Source organism: Microtus pennsylvanicus, chromosome 5 (genome assembly GCF_037038515.1).
Source record: "Microtus pennsylvanicus isolate mMicPen1 chromosome 5, mMicPen1.hap1, whole genome shotgun sequence".
Lineage (NCBI taxonomy): Eukaryota > Metazoa > Chordata > Mammalia > Rodentia > Cricetidae > Microtus > Microtus pennsylvanicus.
Window position 1 is genome coordinate 85,305,412 of NC_134583.1, and position 19,271 is coordinate 85,324,682.

At 51.0% G+C, this 19,271-nt stretch overlaps 1 protein-coding gene across 13 annotated transcripts in view; it reads left to right on the top strand.

The window, feature by feature from the left end:
- Positions 1–19,271, top strand: part of Shank2 (SH3 and multiple ankyrin repeat domains 2) — a 443,257-nt gene that overhangs the window by 307,545 nt on the left and 116,441 nt on the right. For all 13 annotated transcript variants that reach the window (XM_075972893.1, XM_075972896.1, XM_075972898.1 and 10 more), the window contains 2 exons: positions 4,432–4,514; positions 6,030–6,154. In XM_075972893.1, coding sequence (XP_075829008.1) covers positions 4,432–4,514; positions 6,030–6,154 — 208 coding nt within the window. The remainder of the gene's footprint in view (positions 1–4,431; positions 4,515–6,029; positions 6,155–19,271) is intronic.

A 19,271-nucleotide genomic window follows, 5' to 3' on the forward strand; every position in this document is an offset into this window, starting at 1 on the left:
AAACATGGCTGCCTTCTGCATGTGGTTCCTAGAGGTCAATGTGTTTCTTGTATAAACAGCACTTTCATTCTCCATGGCAACTGATGGACCAGCTCCTACCTTAATGTGAACTAGGAAAGGAACCTGGCCCCTCCTTAAGTTTCTTCCATATGTCCACAAGGCCGTGATGCACCCATGACCACATATATATGAATTGTGGGCAGTGTTCTCTGACATGTACCATACACAACCCCTGCAGCTGTATGTAGCAAAGTACCCATGTATGTGCCCACTCTTACCCCATATCATGCCTGCTGAAGGCAACTGTTGACACAGGAGGGTACATGTGGGGTAGAACGTTAGAACTCCCCTTCCCTGTGCAGAACACAAATCTAGAGAGCATGCTGCTGGCTTGTATTTGTGTCCAGTCAACTAACACTGGGATTTTTAAAGTAGGGAATTTGGGGATCCTTGTTTCCTGGAAATCCAGGTGCTTTAGGCACCTGGTCAGTGATGGGTAAGGGAACAGGGCTCCAGCAGAAGCCTGAGCGGAGTCACCCAGGAGCAGTGTGCAGAGTATGGGAGCTTCAGATATGTCTGAGTGAAATGTGGGCAGTGTCTTTGGGTTGCCTCTGGAGGGTAGATCTTCTGGGACAGTGTGAGCTCTGCTTCTGGGAAAGCACCAGCAGTAGCCAGCGAGGCTGATGTGCTTACCCAACTTACTCAAGCAGGAGGAAGGGGCTGCCGAGCTAGTCCAGGGTAGCCTTTCCCTTTGCAGTCATCCCCAGCATCTCCCACCCAGTTCCCCTCTGCCGCGTGCTGCACCCCTGCCTCAGCTTCTGCCAGCTCCTGAGCATTTGGGGTGATCTGTAACAGCAGCTCGCGTCTCATAGGAGATTGAGCCCCTTAGGGAGAAGGGGGCATTGGCCCAGGAGGGTACACGGAATCTTGAGGGCAGGGTTGCCAGCACTGGATCTGCCCACAGTGGTGTGTCTGTCAGTGGGAACTCACTTTCCACTCCTAAGTTTTACCCACCATCTTCAGGCTGGTAGATGTCTGAATTTAGGGTTTAGGCCCAAGGTCTTTTGGTGGGTAAGGGCAGTGGGTGCATGGTGGGCCTCAGCTCCTGAGAAGCATCACTGAGAGGAGGAACTGGAAGCAGTTTTCCAGGAATGAAAGGCTGGGGGGCGGGGGGTCTTTCTGGACACATAGGGCTGTCACAGCAGAAACCAGCCGGGAAGGTCTTAAAAGATCAGACTCTGGGAGAAGGCTCTGGCCTGGAGTTGCAGAAGAAGCCTCTAATAGTGACTCTTTCAAACTGAAAGTAATCCCTGTGTGTTACAGCTGACTGCCCACCAGGGGCCGCCCTGACAGTGCAGGGTCTCAAGGGGTATTCAGCCCCCTCTTTCTGCCCTCCTCCACAGCCATACCTGTGGTTGTCATTCTCATTCTATAGAGTAAGATCCGAGGCATAGAAGGTCAGGGTGACCTTAGGCTCAGAGTCACACTTTACTTTGAACCAGGCTCAGTGACACTCCTGCCCCTCCAAGCAGTCAGGGGACAGCCAGTGTCCAGACAGCACCACTGCTCTGAGCAGGTCCCTGTGGCTGTGGTGTGAGGAAGTGTCTGGGTGCATTCAGGTTCTGCTGGCTGATGAAATGCATTCTGGGAGCCTTCCATGACTTCTGTCCTGAGCCAGGCCAAAGCCAGTGCTGCTGGTCCCCTGGACACAGGGGACTATGCCGACATCGTCTCTGAGACCCTCAAGCAGCCCTCGGCTGCTAATGTACATGGAGAGAAGGGGGTTGTGCTGAGCAGCAGAAGCTCAGAGACACTCTCATGGCTAAGAAGGTGCATAAAGGGAACCACAAGGTTTCTACTATCTGGCTCCAAGGCAGGTGGCTTTCCTTTGGGAAGTTGGAGGAGAAAGGGGTCTCCAGTAAGAGACCTGAGTCTATATTCCAGAAATTGAGGGCAGGCACAAAAGTGGGAAGATGGAAGGGTATGGCGTAAGCTTGCTTCACCCAGTGTCTTGTAAGGTCCCTGAATCCACAGCCACAAGTCTCTCCCCACCCCAGCTCTCCTCCCAAGCAGTCATGTGATAGTAGGAACTGGCTACTAGCCAGGCCCTCTCCAGTTACTGACCATACTTGAAAGGGGTTCCCTGGGGCCTTGTCACTAAACCACACTATCACAGGTACTGTGGCATTCAACCACAGCAGCCCCAAGTGACTGTGGGCCGTGCTACAGCCTGTCGATAGGGGAAGCAGAGGACCACAGGGCCTGTTGCTTCTGCAGGCCAGCCTAGTGGTTCACCCATGGGTTCTCCTCACCCCAGTGGGACCTGGTGCCGCAGGAGCCTTTGAGAACTGAGTATAAGAGGTCTCATAACACCTGTGCCCATGACCCAGGAGGCTGGCGGCATGTCTCAGCAAACAGAGCAAGGTTTGAGGCCAGCTTCTCAGATACCTTCTCAGACTTCTATGGCTAGTAATCCTGCCTAGACTGTTGTGCTCACAGCCTGGGTCACTGCCCAGCCTATGTTGCCTTCCCCATAGCCAATGTCCAGAACACAGCACGGGGGTGGAGGACATTACTTAGTATGACCCTGTGAGGAGTGACCACGGTGTCCCCAACGTCATCAGTCTCACCTGCCCAATGGGAACGGTGAAAAAAGTCACTGCTCTTTCCTCACCTGCTACCAGGTGTGTCTAACTGGCAGAACACTGGCCACATCTACCCAAGGCAGCTATAACAGGGCCAACCCAAAATGATAAAACTGCTCAAACATTCTAAGATTCTATTGTCTTATTTTTTTTTCCTTGCAACTTTACATGGTTAAGTATGAACTTTGTAGCTGGTAATGTCAGCCTGGTGTCGCAATGACAGAAGGTTAGACTGGCCTTCTAGGCTGGTTAGATGGGGCTGCATGGCTCCTCCAGCTCCAGGGTGCCGGGTCCTAATCGGCTGCTGCCTGCAGGCCAGACTCTAAATCCTGTGCTTTCTGTAGACCACAAGCCGCCAAAGAGAACTGTCACCACTGTGGGACTGGGAGCCCGTAGCTGCTCCTCACTCCCTGCTTCCTCTGTACCCCAGGGCTCTGCTACTCCCTCCGTTGGGGTTTGTGGCCACCGCGTCCTATGTGCTCACACCTCCCACTGGGACTCGAGAAAAGAAAACCCTCTCCCTCCTTCTCCAGGTCCCAACCCCCAGACTTCCTGCCTTCTGACTTACTTCCGGGGGGCGGGGGCAATGGCTGAATCTGAGATGCAGACAGCCCTGTCTCCTGCCCTTCCGCACCCACCAAAAAGGCCAAAGAGGGCCACAGTTGGTGACTCTCGAGTCAGTAGGCAGCATCTTCCTTCCTGTATGCCCTGCGTGCACCTCCAGGTGGACAGCTGGAGTTCTGTTAATGTTGGTGATAGGCGACTTTGGCCGCAACAGCAAAGTTGAGGTTTTTCAGTCTGTTTCCTTTAAAAATGGAAATGCTCTACAAAGAGGTGAACCCTGTGGTTCTCAGTCCTCCCTGCAACGGGGACACTGCCGGCCTCTCTGTCCTCAGCAAGGCATCTTCCCCGGGAGGGAGCCGCTGCCTTTCTTGGCTCTGGTGGGACTGAAATGGCCTGAGCCCCTCACTCTCTCACCGGTGCCTCAGCCTTGGCCTCTGTGGCCCAGAGAGACACAGAGCTGGCGGCTCCCCCTCCCGCCGGCCACCAGCCCAGCCTGCGGATCCTCTGCGCGCGGGATGACGCCCAGGCAGCCGCGCCGGTCGCACTGTGGGCTCATCAGATGACTGTGGGGGCTCCTGCTGCACACCACATTCCCTAGGACGGGGGAGAGGGAGGGAGGGGGCGCTGGCTGCAAAGCACAGGTCTCTGCGTCCCCAGTGCCTGCTGCTGGCTCGTGCACAGAACAAGCGGAAAGAACCTGATCTCCTCTTTAAGCCCCTTCAAGAAATAGCAAAGCAAAGCAGCTCTCTTGGTTATTCCTCCGGCTGATTTCCTCTGCTTCCCTGGAAGATGCGTCTGGCCGAGACAGGCCTGGGGACCTCCTTCAGCACGCTACTGCCTCTGCCGCCACTACCACCACCCGGGCCACTTACTTTCTTTGCTCTGGGCGGTGGCATCCTGGCCAGCCCCCAGGTCCCTTAAGCTGGGCCCCCTGCTCCCTGGCGGCCTGGGCAGCCCCTCTAGCATCCATGACTCCTTCCCCCGGCTGGCTCCTGCTCCCGCCGCCCCCCTCCACATCCCACTGTGCCCCGCTCGCCCATCCTGCTACCCCCCCACCCCCAGCTCCTCCTGCACCGAGCTGCTGCCCAGGCTCCTCCATGCTGCCTGGATCCGAGCTGGGTGATTAATTGGCTGTGATGATGAGCATCCCCGGCGGTGGAGCAGCCACCGTGATGATGACCGGTTACAATAATGGTCGCTATCCCCGGAATTCTCTCTACAGTGACTGCATTATTGAGGACAAGACGGTGGTCCTGCAGAAGAAAGACAACGAGGGCTTTGGATTCGTGCTCCGAGGGGCAAAAGGTAAGCGTTCTGGGATCCCCTCTAGCGCGCGCGTGTGTATGTATGTGTGTGTGTGTGTGTGTGTGTGTGTGTGTTATACACATGCTTGTATGATGAACCTTCCTTAGCTTGGAAATAAGCATGAAACAAGCATTTTCCTGGGGGCACTTGGTTGCTAGACAACGATGCTCTTTAACATTCTGCCTTCCTCCGAAAACATCGAGGCTTCCTGCAGGCATTGTTTTTAATTTTCCATCTACAGTGCTGCTCCAAATGAGCTGCTCTCTCTCCTTCCCTCCCCCCTTTTCTCTCAGTCCTGGGGAGACCCTGCAGCTTGGGCTTCAGTTCAGTCACAGTGCGCCGGCTCTCAAAGCTCCTGATCTCAGATACCCAGAATGGCCCAGCCCAAGTTTGAGGTACCCGGAAGCTGGCCTGTGCTGGGGACGGGTTTCAGCTCCACGGATGGCAGGTGTCCAGATACTCACCTCTAAGGTGACTTTGCAAAGGCAAGGAGAATAGAAGGTCCCCTCTGCCACAAACTAAGCTGGTAGTGCTCACACCCTGTGGCCTGGGAAGGGGAGGCTCTGGGTCACAGCCCAAAGCAGTGCCCATGCTCACCCCTAGTGTGGGGCTTCCCTTCCCAACTACAGCAAAATGGCATCAGCCCTCCCAAGAAGAGGCATCTTCCTGAGGCAGGTGGGGGGTCATCCATGTGGCAGTTGTACCTGTGCGGGAGGCCTCCTTCCCTGGCTCGCCTGCCCACCTGTCATAGGCTCTGGCCGCCCACGGCAATCCATCCAAAAAGAGAAGAGCAGAGCCTTCTCCACCCCCAGGGTGCAGGTCCATGCCTGTGTGGTGTGCCTTCCCCTCCCCCAATTCGGGCTTCACACCTTCCCACCCATCCACCCCCGGCCTCTCAGGAGGACGGAGAAAGTCCCTCAGCAGCCCCGTGGGCCCCAGAAGCCCAGCCTTGCTCTGCCAAGAGGCACGCTGGTCATGTGATGGTCACAGAAAGCCAGGTCCCCCCTACAGAGACTTCAGAGCAGGTTCCAAATCAGCAGCCACCCACTGGGTCAACACTGTGCTCTGTCCCTATTCCAAGTTGAATCCCCTGGGTTGCAAGTCTGTATAGCTGTGAAATTGGCAGCCGATTTCAGTATGGTCTTTCCCTAGCTCTGTGTGGTAGAGGAAGGAACTTTTCCATTTTTAGAACTGAAAATGTTTAGTCATTGATACTTTTAAAGCAAATGACAGACGTGTAGACATGTACCGCAGAGTACTTTATCCCATGATTTCGGCAGAGAGGCCAAGAGGCATGATGGGGTACTGGCGTGCACCCCGCTCTGTGACTTACATTAGCACCGATGTGCATGTGAGTAATGAGCCCCTCCCTCTCTGGGGAGAGCTAGCCAGGACCACTGCTTCCCAATGGGGGATGTAGTGGCTGTCTTCCTCCCAGGATCCCATGGCCAGTGAGATGACTAACTCGGAAAACATCCCCCAGACTCATAACACAGAACTTCTTTCTCTTCCTAGCTGATACCCCCATTGAGGAGTTTACACCGACACCGGCATTTCCAGCCCTGCAGTACCTGGAGTCCGTGGATGAAGGTGGGGTTGCGTGGCAAGCCGGACTAAGGACCGGGGACTTCTTGATTGAGGTAGGGCACAGGTGTTTGTATCGTGCTGCTTGGGAGAGCGCCGACTCTCACGTGGGTTGTGTTTCTGAGCACAACCACTAGGATGGTGGATGACTTAGGCCGCGTGGCTTGTGTTCCCCGAGTGTCCTCACCCCTGCTGTTTCCTCTGTCCCTGATGTTGAGTGTCAACTTCATAGTTCTTTGAGAGGATAAAGCATACATGGAACTTGGCCATGGGTCTTCAAGAGGAAGATGGAGACATCTTTATGATGCTGGGGCCACACAGATCTTTGGGTGGTTTGCCCGCTCCTGCGTCCTAAGGGCACGTCACCAAGCCATCTTGTGGTATTAGCTAGCATGAGGTGTGTTGCGGGTAACTAAGAGTTGGTTGGTCTCTGTTCATTGCATGGTTGATGGTCTTTAAGGATCACAGAGCATGGGGCAAAGGCGGGGGAAGGAAAATGGCTGGAGTGGGCGGAGAGGAATCTGCAATGTCCAGAAGTTTTTGAAACTAACTTCGGTTGGTACCCAGAAGCAGAGTGACATCTGATCGTTTGAGGAACGTCCTTGTGTGCAAGTGTTGGTTCTGTGAGTTTCACCTGCAGTTGGATGTTTGGGGCCAGCGAGACAGTTGCATCCTGGTGCTTCAGGGCATCCCACCTCTTCGCAGGTTTAGGTGTTGCTTTTACTCTTACTGTGCGAGAGAACTTGTTACTCTTTGGAAGCAGGGTGAATGGAAGAATGTGGTTGGAAAGACAGCGTTTTTAATGATCAGATTCGACAGATATGGACCTTGTTGGCAGTTTTTGTTTCCCCGTGTTCACTCTGAGTCTTGCCTCAAGTGTGTCAGAACTCACACTCAGGTGGAGATCATGAACAGGTGGATCTCACCAGCCAATGGTGTCTCCACCCCCCTCAATGCATATCCGTCACATAAAAGAGAACACCCTCACCTGTCCCAGTGAGATTGCACTTTGAGCCTTTACCCTGCCTTCCATGGCAGCTGCCTGTGGTGGTTTCTATCTGTGGCCTTGTGCATATCTCTCTGGAGTTTGTCCACACCGGTAAAGGGACTGACAGGAATGGAGAGAAAAGAAAGCACAATTGTTAGGGCTGGAGGCAGGTAAGGAGTCATGTGTGACTCTCAGGTCATTGTTGAAAGGCACTTTGAACTACTCTTGACCTCCCAGCGCCTGGTTTGAGTGAGGCACAGGCCAATTTGGGTTCCTGTGTGCTGGAACAGTTGGAATCTCTTCCAGAATGGGGTCGCTGAAGCTGGCTGCAGCTCCTTGAGTTCATGGGGTTTGTAGCCCTCCTGGAAATGCAGACAAAGTTGAATCATCTTCTGTAGGATGCGGTTGTGACGCAAACCCTCTTCCTGTGTGTGAGAGACACTAGAGACAGAGGGGGTGTGGCCTGGGGTTGGGGCTCTGAGTGCTGTGTGGGTGGCCTTGTGATGGCAGAGAGGGAGCTCCAGGAGGTTGATATGGGTTTCAATAATAAATGAGGGCTGCAGATGGACGCGTACCCCCTGATGTTCAGTTCATTTGACTGTTTCCGTGATAAATTAGTCAATAAAAGAAGCCTGGGCCTCTGAGGTGGAAGTGCTTGGGGCAGCACTTTTTCTGGGGATGTCCTGCATACTACCCCACAATTTTCTGTCCTCGTAGCACTTCCTTTGACTATATATGTATATCTGTGATATCTGTTTACCTTTTGCAAACAAGCATTTTGTTCCGGTGACTTCTTAGTTCCAGGATTTTAGGTTTGTCTGACTTGACCCCTGAGGCCTGGTAGGGCTGTGTGTGGTCCTATGATTTTGTGCATGGCCTATGGAAGGACTTAGCATGCCATGGTCCCACAAGGCTGCTTATCACAGCCGTGTGCTGCTGATGGGGCTGTGGGGTGCAGAAGGGTTGGCCCCTGGGGGTGGGGAACAGGCTCCTCCTCTTTTGCTCCCCAGGCTTCCTAAGGTAGAACTCAGAATTTCTGTTAGGTGCCTGAATTTAAGTCCACCTCCCCGAGTTGTGTTGTTTCTTTGGCTGCTGGCTTTTGTCACTGGGATATTAAAATCGTTTATAAACCCTTACACAGGCATGTACTTCCCAGGGGACAGCTTCTCTGTATTTTCAGTGAATAGCTTTCCATCTTGGAGGGATTGTTTTTAAAAAGCTTTATGTGATCCCTTATGAATCCGTGTGGGGTGAAGCTGTCCCCTCGAGCACCCCATGAAGCCTGGGGTGACTGTGGGCAAAGCTCCCTTAAGTGTCGGCATGTAGCCCTGATTCCCTGTGCCCCTTAGCAAGCCTTCTCTGCTGCCTGAATCTGCAGAGTATGTCAGATTTCATATTTTCTCTCTAAAATTACATGCTGTGGTTTGAACCTCGAGACCAGGGGCCACTTTAGAAGTGAGAGTTGACTTTTAACATCTCAAGTATCCACAAAGCTCCACTCCTCTTTTTGTAGCTCGGTCAGATTGCCCTGACATTGTCATCGTGCCTGGTGCTGGAGCCTGTAATGAAGGGTTTCCTGTTGTACAGGATTTTCTCTGGCTCTACCTTCTAGAATCTTTCTGTCCTGATAAAGTGTTAGGGAAGGTTTTGTTTGTTGTTTTGTTCTTTCCTTGATAACTACACTTCTTCCACAAAGCAATCATAAGATTTGAGTAAAGCTCTGTCAACCTTTAAATCTTTTAATATATACTCTGTGTGCGTGTGCACATATGAGCGCACACACGTGTGCGTGCATGCTACAGTACGCCTGTGGAGTTTAGTTACCCTTACACAGGCATGTACTTCCCAGGGGACAGCTTCTCTGTATTTTCAGTGAATAGCTGGGGTCAGTTGTCCCCTTCCACCGTGTAGGTTTCAGGGACTGAACTCAGGTTCTTGGATTTGGTAACAACTGCTCTTACCTACTGAGCCTTCATGCCAGCCCTATCAACAAGCTATCTTGAAGTCAAGGATAGAATAACAACAACATAAAAGACCCCCAGTGTCAGCATGAGAACTCAGCTCTCTTAAAGAGGTCGCCTCAGCTCTGAGTGAGGGGGTGTGTGAGCCCCATGTATGAGGGCATTTGATCATAGTGGCTCTACATGCCCACACACTCATCATTCACTGGCTACAGAGGGGAGCTATAGCCCCCCAGTGTATCAAGATTGGGAGATACTCTGGCTCTTTGTAGAAAGTGGTCCCATGCCGACGGAGAACTCATTCAGCTTCTCTGGGACACGAGATCCGCTCTCCATGCTTACACCGCGTAGTAAAGGCTTTGTCCATGGCTGTTAGACCGGATTGCTTAGGGAATCACGACAAGGAGAAACATCTGGGCGCACTTAGTATAAGCAGGGGCTTTGTTTTTGTTTTAAAGCATTTTCCTCCCATGATGATAGAGTTTGTGGAAAGGGAGCCCTGTGCTAGAACTCCAATGGCAGTGTCATTAAGAGACGTGACAAGCAGCCAAGTGACTGTGACCGGGGGGGGCATTCAGAGGACAGAGTGGCTGGGCAAGTGCAGGTCAGGTGAGAGGTTGGAAACTCCAGCAGCCAAGAAAGTCATGGAAAGATGTGCGTGGCTGGCACAGGACAGCTATTCAAGGATGAGGAGAGGAGAACTGGCTGTCACTGTGATGTCCCACAGGCTGGTGGATCCATCATTCTCTGAGGGTTGGCTGGCATTGCTCTCATCAAAAATGCCTGTTAATGACACAAGGCCTGGTCTGAGCCCCAGCCTGTTAGGCCGGAGCCATAAGCAGGACTTTGGGCACAGTGTTTTTTGGTTGTTTTTTTTTTTAAAGCTGAGCAAGGGGCCAGGGAGAGAGTGCTGTGCAAACATGTGGACTTCAGATCCCCAGCACCTATGTTAAAAATGGGGTGGCTAGGCATGCATCTGGGGAGCCGGAGACAGTAGAATCCCAGCACTCACTGGACAGTCACTCTAGTCAAATCAGAAAGTTCCAGGCTCAGAGAAGAACAATCTGGAAAAATATTGTGGAAACACTGGAGACAGATATTCAACATCAACCGCTGACCGCTGCACACATGCGCATACACATGCAGCCGCAGCTGCACCATGATAGCAGACAGGACAGTGGCCCTCTGGCTTGGGCAGAGTGGGTGCTTAAGGCTCTTGCCTCGGCTTGCTCCCAAATCCCCTTTGCACACGTAGAAGCGGAAGTATCCTTAGGGCCAAGGTGGAGTTTTTCCCACAGGCTCCGCACTTGAAAACAAGTTTTATTTCTTGAACTGAAATACCCCATGTCTTACAAGTAGCCCTTAAGCCAATTTACCAGAAAAACAAAAACAGAAACAAAAACAAACAAACAAAAACACACAGCAAGCAAGTAGTGTCTGCCACAGGTGACACCAAAGGCCCGTGTCCTTACTTACTGCCATTAAGGTGCACCAGTCTGTCACGTACTTCTCCCTCTAATCTCTACAGGATTTTTAAACCGGCCTCTGCAGTCGTTGTATTGCACATAAGGAAAGTAAGGTACCGAGAACTGGGGTCGCTTCCCACAGTCACAGTTAGATTATGGGAGACTCTCAACCCTGCCCAGGGTGCCTAACTAGGTGCCCTTCACCTCCCAGAGCTGAGACCTGCACACTTTGCTTCCGCCTGTGCATAGGGCAGGAAGCAAGGCAAAGAACGTTGTACCTGTTTCTCTTTTCAAATTAGCAACTGCTTTTCAGAACCATCGTACCTGTTGCTGGTGACGACACATCTGTGTTGTTAGAGCAAAGGCCAGAGTGCCGGGAATTCTGGGGAGGCCAACATGACAGCAGTTACAGGAAGTGGAGAACTGAGCAGGCAATTTCACATCTAGGAGTTCATCCTCGGGGAATTGTGTTGAAAGCAAGCAGCAATCACAGCACGCAAATAAAATAATAAGAGAATGGGAAGGAGGGACAGCCAGAATCTACTACAAATCCCTGCAAGGAGTCCTCCATGCCCGTCGGGTATAGTGCAGTTCTGCTTAGTGAACAAAACAGAGACACAATCACCTGTGTAATCCCATCTACAGGCAGGACGACAGCCCTGCCCTCCTCGCCCCACACCCGTGACAGAATAACATTGTCCACTTGCTTCAGACTTTTCTGTTTCTCAGCTTCTCTATAGTGTTCATTTGTGTGTGTGTGTGTATGTGTGTGTGAGAGAGAGAGAGAGAGAGAGAGAGAGAGAGAGAGAGAGAGAGAGAGAGTGCATTCATTTTGCAAATGGAACATTCCTTCGAAGAAGTTTATGGAGCACTATGGAGTGGTGTCCTGGCCTCCTGGGCCAAGGTGGCATGCATCCAGGAGAGGGTTTTCTGGTGTTAGTAATTGTCCCCAGGGCCTTCCCTCACCAGCCAGCCAGCCAGTGCTGGGCTGTGAAGACTCCTATGGTTTTTGTGATTGTTTTCTTAGCCCTGAAGTGGCCGATCTCGTTTTTTGTGTTAATTTCCCTAAGTAGGTTTTCCCGTGCAATTAAAGCAGGCGGCAATATTCTTCATCCTCGAACAGCCACGCTGCAGATCGCTAATTACCTTTTCCTCGTATTAAACACTTGCACTGGAGATGCCGGGAACTGTTTTTTTATAATCTCGGTTTGTATTGAAGCGAAAACGTGAAGAGGGATGTCCCGGTGTTCTCCTCAGAGACTGTTTGAGTATGCCGTAAAAGCTTTCTCAGTCAGGTCCTTAAAGACAAGTCTTGTTTTCTTACACACTTTTGCCCAAGTCATTGCTTCCAACCCAGTTGGCGTGATGGCAGCTACTCCTCCCTCCAAAGCTGTAATCCCCCTGCCTCGGACCTCAGCAAGGCTTGCAGGAAAGGCAGCTAAGACCCAGTCTGTATTAATCATCCATTGAGAGCATTATTCATAAACACATGAGAGGACTCCCTGCCTCATCGGAAACAGGGGTAGTACGAGAATTAAGTCACCTGAGATAAATTCATTTGGGCACACACTCACTTTAGGGCTCTCCATTCCTTACCTGTAAATAAGATGTGAGGCTTGGAGCCCAGCTCCTGAGATCATGGACACTCAAAATGACATCTGGAACTCAGTTCATTGATTCGTCTCTGCAGCTGATAAATGGGTACCCCAGGAGCTCTCCAAGGAAGACAGGGGTCAGAAGTGCTGGGCACAACGTTAGCATTTGTCAGTGTCTGTTGATGAATGTCTCGTCCTTCTGCCTCATTAGCATGCTTGACTCAGAACAGAAGACTGGAGAACATTTGTCAAACAAATAATAATATGCTATAATGATGGCAGGTGATTACACATTGGCAGTGACCCCTTCAGACGTGTGTACCGGTGTACAGTGGCAAATACAGCATTAAGTGGTGAGCGTACAAGCCAGGCTAGGTGCTGTTCAGTACAAGTCCCTGTTGTAGCCATCCCACACCCCTGGCAGGCAAATGTGGTTTAGGCCTCTGCGCCCTGAGCCCTCACCACCCTGCACAGTCCTGCCCTGGCACGGGCCCGGCTTTCAGATAATCATGGGAGTTTCCATTTGCCTGTGTGCTGTAACTTCTAGAAACAAATCCCAGGGCTGAGACAGAGCCTTTCTGTGGCTTCTCCAGTGCCAAATTCTCTCTGTCCAGACAACAGCCTCACTTCTCAATTCACACCTCTCTTTCTGTCTTGTCTTCTGGGACATCACCAAAGACTGTCGTTTGCCCACAGGTGACCCCAGTGGCCAATGTAGTATTCCTAACCTCTCTGCCTCCTCCCAAATCTTTATATCTTACTCAAATAGTACTCATGGGTATTGTATTCATTAAGATGGGCAAGGCACCAGCAGATGTTAGCAGGAACTGGGGCTGAATTCCTGGCCTGGTTCTGTGTTTGTGCTTGGGTTGTCAGTTTTGGTTCACATCAAAGATGAGCAGTGGCTGTCTTAGTCCCTTTATTTGAGTATGGAGTGTTTCTGTTCCATGGAGCTGGAACTTCTAGACAAGCCATTGAGGTCTGCTTTCAGGCAATTATAGCATTAGAAATTTTGCCATTCTAGGACCATAGCCATTAAAGTGAGGTCCACCAAGGCTGTTGACATTGGGGTCTTTACTCCTGAGGGTTGAAAATAAATGCTCCTCTGAGGGGAGCCCCTGAGCATCTGGGAATCCGGGTTCTTTCTCTCCTTCCCTGGACCTGAAAAACTGATAGTTTTGCCCTCAATATTGACTGAGAACAGGTGGTTTGGCTCAAAAGCAGCAGAGAGTTCCTGCCGAAAAGGCGGGTGCAGGGTACTTCCCTGTAGCAGATCTGAAGGTTTGACTCTTTCATTGTGAGGTTCTAATTTGAAGCATCAGTGATTTCAATTTCAAGCTAAAAAAAGATCCCGAATCACTTCAGGGGACCATGGCTGCTGTGCTCAGACTCTGTGGGATTGGCAGATGGCAGTGCACTGAGTTGGAGAGAGACAGAGAGGAGGAGCCATGGTCAAGGGCACAGGTTGTGCAGCCAACCCAGGTCTGAGTTCAGGCTCTGCTTCCTCTTAGCTGTGTGAAGTTGGGCCCATCACTCACTTTAGGGCTCTCAGTTCCTTACCTGTAAATAAAGACATGTGTGAAGCTTGGAGCACAGCTTCTGAGATCATGGATGCTCAGCAACTGTTGGGGAAAATGACATCTGGAACTCCGTTCACTGATTCATTTCTGCAGCTGATAAATGGGTACCCCAGGAAGCACTGAGCTAAGAGGACAAACAGAAATTAGCCACACCTTTTTGGGAGCTCGTAGTCTAAAGCGGGGGATAAAAGAGAGCACACACCAGGGGAAAGAACTTTGAAAGAGAGAGGATAGCCACCCAGCTTTGGTGTATAGGAAAGGACTTAATAGTCAGTGTGACAGGGGGAGGGCTTGAGCAAAACTGAAGAGCGTCAGTAACATTCAGGGCGAATGTGGGGAGTGGACGGATGTGGTGGTGATGACGATGCTGAGGCTGGCGCAGGGAGGGCTTAGATGGTCTGGTTGAGGGCTGGTCAGAGTCAGGGAGTGCTAGGAGGTGAAGGCAGGTACCAACAAACCACTTCAAAGCAGCTCTGTTCATGCTCCAGAGATGTGCAGTGGGTTTTCTCTGTCCGTGGTGCTGAAACGGGATCCTTGTATTTCACCGATTCTCAGCCCCCTTCCCTGAATCTTCCATCCTGTCCCATCCCCACCCTGAGTCCTTGGCCCGCCCAGGCATGGAAGCTCATTACTTTGAGACAGGCCATCTGCTTGGTAGAGAATTCTCTTCCGTGAGGATGGGTAGAGGCTTGGTGTGGCAGAGCATCTGTGGTGGCCCGTGCTTTGTTCCCGCCTTCGCTTTGTTGCTAAGGTCTCAGCTCACGTGCCAAACTCCCAAACATGCCTTTCCAGGACCATCTGGCTGCCCCTGACTCTCCTGCTCATGCTGCATGCTTCCGTCACTGTCAGAGTCATCTCCGGTGTCTGGTGGTGGACTTACATCCATTTCCCTTGTACGGTGTCTCTCCCTGTGGGTCAGACAGGCTGCCAGCACAGCACCTGTCACACAGCGTGAGTCTGGTGATGGTCAGCCCTGGGAATCTTTCACTACCATCTTTCATAGAATAAAACTGAGTCTCAGAAAAGCTGCCTGCCTGGGACCTCATGGGAGGTTTGAGTCTTGGCGGCCTGCAAAGCATGTCTCTCTTTTTGCATGTCTGGTTATACCCTGGCTAAGTCCTGAGTCATGGGGTTGTACCTTATTTCCATCCATCTCTGTCTAAGGCTGTCTCTACCCTGCCCAGACTACAAAAGATGAGGTCCTAAAGAAGCAGATGACTATCTCCAGATTGGAAGTTTGGGGCACAGGGTCCTCCGATGCACCCATTGGTTAACCCCAGAAGGAGAACATAGGGTCCTTTTTGCCTTCCATCCATCCTGCCCAGCTGCCCATCTCCCAGAGTGCCTGGCAGGCATCTTGTTAGCATTGATTTGTTTCTGTCTGTGGTGCCCTTTTGTGCTAGGGAGTTTTATGATCCAAGTGGTTAGGCCGGTAAATGAACTGAAGGAAGGGTGTGGGCTAAATGTCCTGTAGGACTATAATTGATGGGGCTCATCTGCCCTGGGAGTTAGTGTGTGCGCACAGCACTAGTAGAATTGAGATGAGAAGGAAGGGGAGATGGAGTTGTGGAAAGCCGCCATGTGAGGTTGTGGGGTTCTGAGAATGGCCTCTGCAATTTAGTCCCACAGGATCAATCATTCATTAGCAAATTCACTGCTTTCCTCCAACCAGACTGCCCTGGGGAGGGGACAAGGTGAGAGAGAGTGGGAGCATAGGAACCTCCATCAGTATGATCAGGGTGCCCCTGGCTAGTGTTTTGTGCAAAAAGAGCTATTACTATTATGGGTTGTTTTTATCCATGGAAAGGGCAGAAACTGCCTAGCCAGGCACATACATCTGTCAGGGAATTTCCCCAAGGGACAAACTATGGGATGTGGTCTCTCTCATAAACTGTGAGCATTACGAGAGCAGAGCCCAGCTTATTCTGACTGCCCTGTGCTAGCTCCCAGGCATGAGGGATGGAGTTGAGGCTGAAGACAAAAGTAATTAGCCCTTGAGCTGGCCACAAGTCCATGCTGCAGGCAGCCAGGACTAAGCTGACTCCTAGGCCTGGGCAAGATAGTACTGGGCAGGCCAGTGCCTGGTGGTTGCCTGACTCCCAACACAGTAACACTGATTTCTGGTTTTCTAGACAGACATCTCTCCCCAGCACCATTCTGGTTCTTTCTGGTGAGACCCATTCATTGCTAACTTATTTAACCCTCACCAAATTCCCAAAGATATTGAAGGATAGTGGGCTTGATAGCAACCTCCAGGCCACAGAGCTTCAGAATAGCAGAGCTGGGATTCTGAGCTGACCTGGTCCTTTAACCAGACTCTAACCATTGCACACTCCAGTCTCTCTGTCATTGTGGTGAGACCTTAGCCCTATGATTATTGCCATTCCCTATCACCTAAGGGACTGATGCCTGTTCTTCACCTGTTCTAGAGTCTATGCTGTGTCTGCAGCTCCAGGAACAAATGTCCTGTCCTAAAAGCTGAGTCTTGCCTTAGGGTCCAGCCTTGGAAGGATTAACTGTTCATATTACCCTTCACCTACCTTGACTTGACCCCTTGCCTTTTTGCTGGTCCAGTGATAGAACTCTGCCTCTACTTTTTCCCATGTTCCCTCCCTCCCTTCTTTTGCACACCATTATCCCCCTTTTCCTGGTTCACTTTCCCCAAATTTCTCCTGGCCTTCTTCCCTCCATGGCATGAACTTCCCCAGCCGCCTGGCTCTACTAGGGATGTGTCTCATCTTAGCTTTGCCGCTTGTTCCGTTTGCCCGGCATCTTGACGTAACAGTGAGCCTCTCTGACCAGAACCTGAGACCATCAAAGGCTGACAACCCCAGTCACAGAATGTCAGTCACACAGATGACACAGCAGCCAGCCATGATCAGGATTCAGCAGACCTTGGATCCTTTCCTGCCAGAGAGATGGTTGCTTCTTCCCAGATTCACACACCCCAAGAGTACCAGGGAGCCATAAACAGCAATCCAACCCAGTCTGGCAGTGTCTAACTGTCTACTCTACACCCATCATAACCCCTTGGAGTTTGGAGAGAATGTGTGTGCTGATCTCCTCAAAAATATTAGAGATTTTGTTAAAAATTCCACCCCCACTCTGACTGACTTTCATTTGCATTCCTTCGTCTTGGCTTGGGTAGTCATGATCCACACACAGAAAAAGGAAGCCAGTGAGACAGGCAGGTGACAGGACCACCAGGAGGAGGTTGTGCCGCACCATGGGCTTCACTGGCTGTCTTTATAACCTTATCTATCTGGTTGCCATGCATGTTATCAGGCGTATACAGTCATCCTCATTTGAGTGTATCTTCTTCCCGTGTGCTGAAATATACATGCCAGAGCTGGAGAGTGCTTACTGCTCTTGCAGAGGACCCGGGCTCAGCTCCCAGCACCCACTCCAAGTGTCTCACAACTGCCTATTCCACCAGCTCCACCTATACCCACATATGTGCAAATCTCCATACACATATACACATAAATAGCTTTTAATTAAAACATACATACTGTGAACATTTTTTGCAAGTTAAAGTATACAACTCAATGTCCTTCGATTTTAACATCTCATTTAATTAATGAATTAATTGTATTTGTACATGGGGGGATTCTGTACCCCATCATACACGTGGAAGTCAGAAGGCAACTCTTGGGAATTGCTTCTCCCCTTCGGCCATTGAACTCAGATCATCAGTCCCTTTACCCAGTGAGCCATCTTGCCAGCCCTCGGTGGCATTCTCATTCAACATGCCACACTGCCATCGCAACTGTAGTTCTGGAACATTTTTCTCACCCCAGAGGCAAATTCTGTTGCTTTTAGCCATCAACCTTCATCTTCATGTCACCCTCAAACATGGCTGCTTCTACTTCCTGTTTCCAGACAAGGCAGTGCAAAGCCTTCAGGTTAGTGTTCTCAGCTTGGCAGAATCTAGAGTGACCTGGGAGATGGGCCTCTGGGCATGACTGTGGAAGATTATTGGAACCACTCCCTGGGCAGGGAATCCTGGCTGTAGGAGATGGGGAAAACAAACTGAGCACTAGCAAGCATGAATTCCTTGCCTTCTGTTTCCTGTGTGTTCGTGGAACATGTTCAGCTCCCTCGGGCTCTTAGGAAATGCCCACCACTGCTCTGCACCTGTGACTTCCCAGCCATGATGGCTGCAACAACAACTTTGAGTCAAAATAAACCCTTTCTCCTTGGGCTGCTCCTATCAAGGTATTTTATCACGGCAGCACAAGACGCTAAGACACGTCACAGCACCATGGTTGACCATTGGTTTCATCCATGCTACCTCATGTATGGGTACTTGGTGCCTTTGTAGGTAAATGAGCTCCACAGTGTAAACCTGATCACATCAACAGTGCCTGTTCGTCATTCAGGGGGACTGGGGCCATCTGCGCTTTTGAATTTCATGTGTAAAGCTGCCACTATGGTTTGTAGTTTCCCCTCAAAATTCACATGCTGGAGACTGGGGATATGACTCAGTGCATAAGAGCACTTGCTGAGGACGTGAGTTTGGACCCCAATACTCATCTAAAAAGCCACACGTGACCTGTGACCTCAGCACAGGGGGGAGCTCTTATCTTTGAGGCTTGTTGGTCCCTAGCCTAGCTCCAGGTTCAGTGAGAGACCCTGTCTCAGGGGGATAAAGTGCAAAATACAAGAGCAGGATGACCAGTGTCCTCCTCTAACCTGTGACTGCCCATGCAAACCACAAACATGTATGGACACACACACACACACACACACACGCGCAAGCAAGCGGAAAGAATTCTCCTGTTAGAAACATGATCCTGGACTCTACACTGTTACGTTTTGGGTGTGAAATGTGTATGACGTCTGGGTGCTGTTTGGAAAACTATGGATCCCTTAGAAGGTGGAAACTCACTGGAAGAAGTGGGGCTCAGGAGAGAGGGACTCAAGGATGTAAAGCACCTGTTGCCCATTCCCCAGAGCCACCAAACCTTCCCCGTCATGATAGACAGGAATCATCTCAAACCATGAGCCCAAGTAAGTCTCCTCCCTTAGTTGTTCCCATCTGGTATTTGACCACAGTGATTATAGAGGTAACGAGCGCATGCGTGCCGGTGGTTTTAAGAGGTGGGGCCTTTGGGAAGTCGGTAGGATTAAATGAGGACATGAGGGTGGTGTTCATGATGGCTCTTGTAGCTTTATACAAAGAGGCAAAATGCTCTGAGCTGGTGCACTGGTTCTGCCTCACCACACAGCGACCCGTCCCAGGCCTTCAACCAGATGTCAGCAAATGCTGGCTCCATGCTGCTAGGGTCCCCAGTCTCCAAGAAAATGAGTCAAATAAGCATCTGTCCACCTCAAATTATTGGGGCCCAGATGTTTTGTTATAACATCTGAAAATGGACAAAGTTGGCTTCTTGGAACATTTGTACACAAGCTTCTGTCTGTTGGGGTTTACACCTAGTGAGTTGAGTTGCTGGATCACAGGGCCAGCCTGTGTTCATCTGAGCAGCCGTGCCCACTGTCCACTTAGGAAATACCCACCACTGCCCCTCGTGGGCAGAAGCAATGATTCTGCAGAAGAAATGAAGCCTGACCCACAGAGGT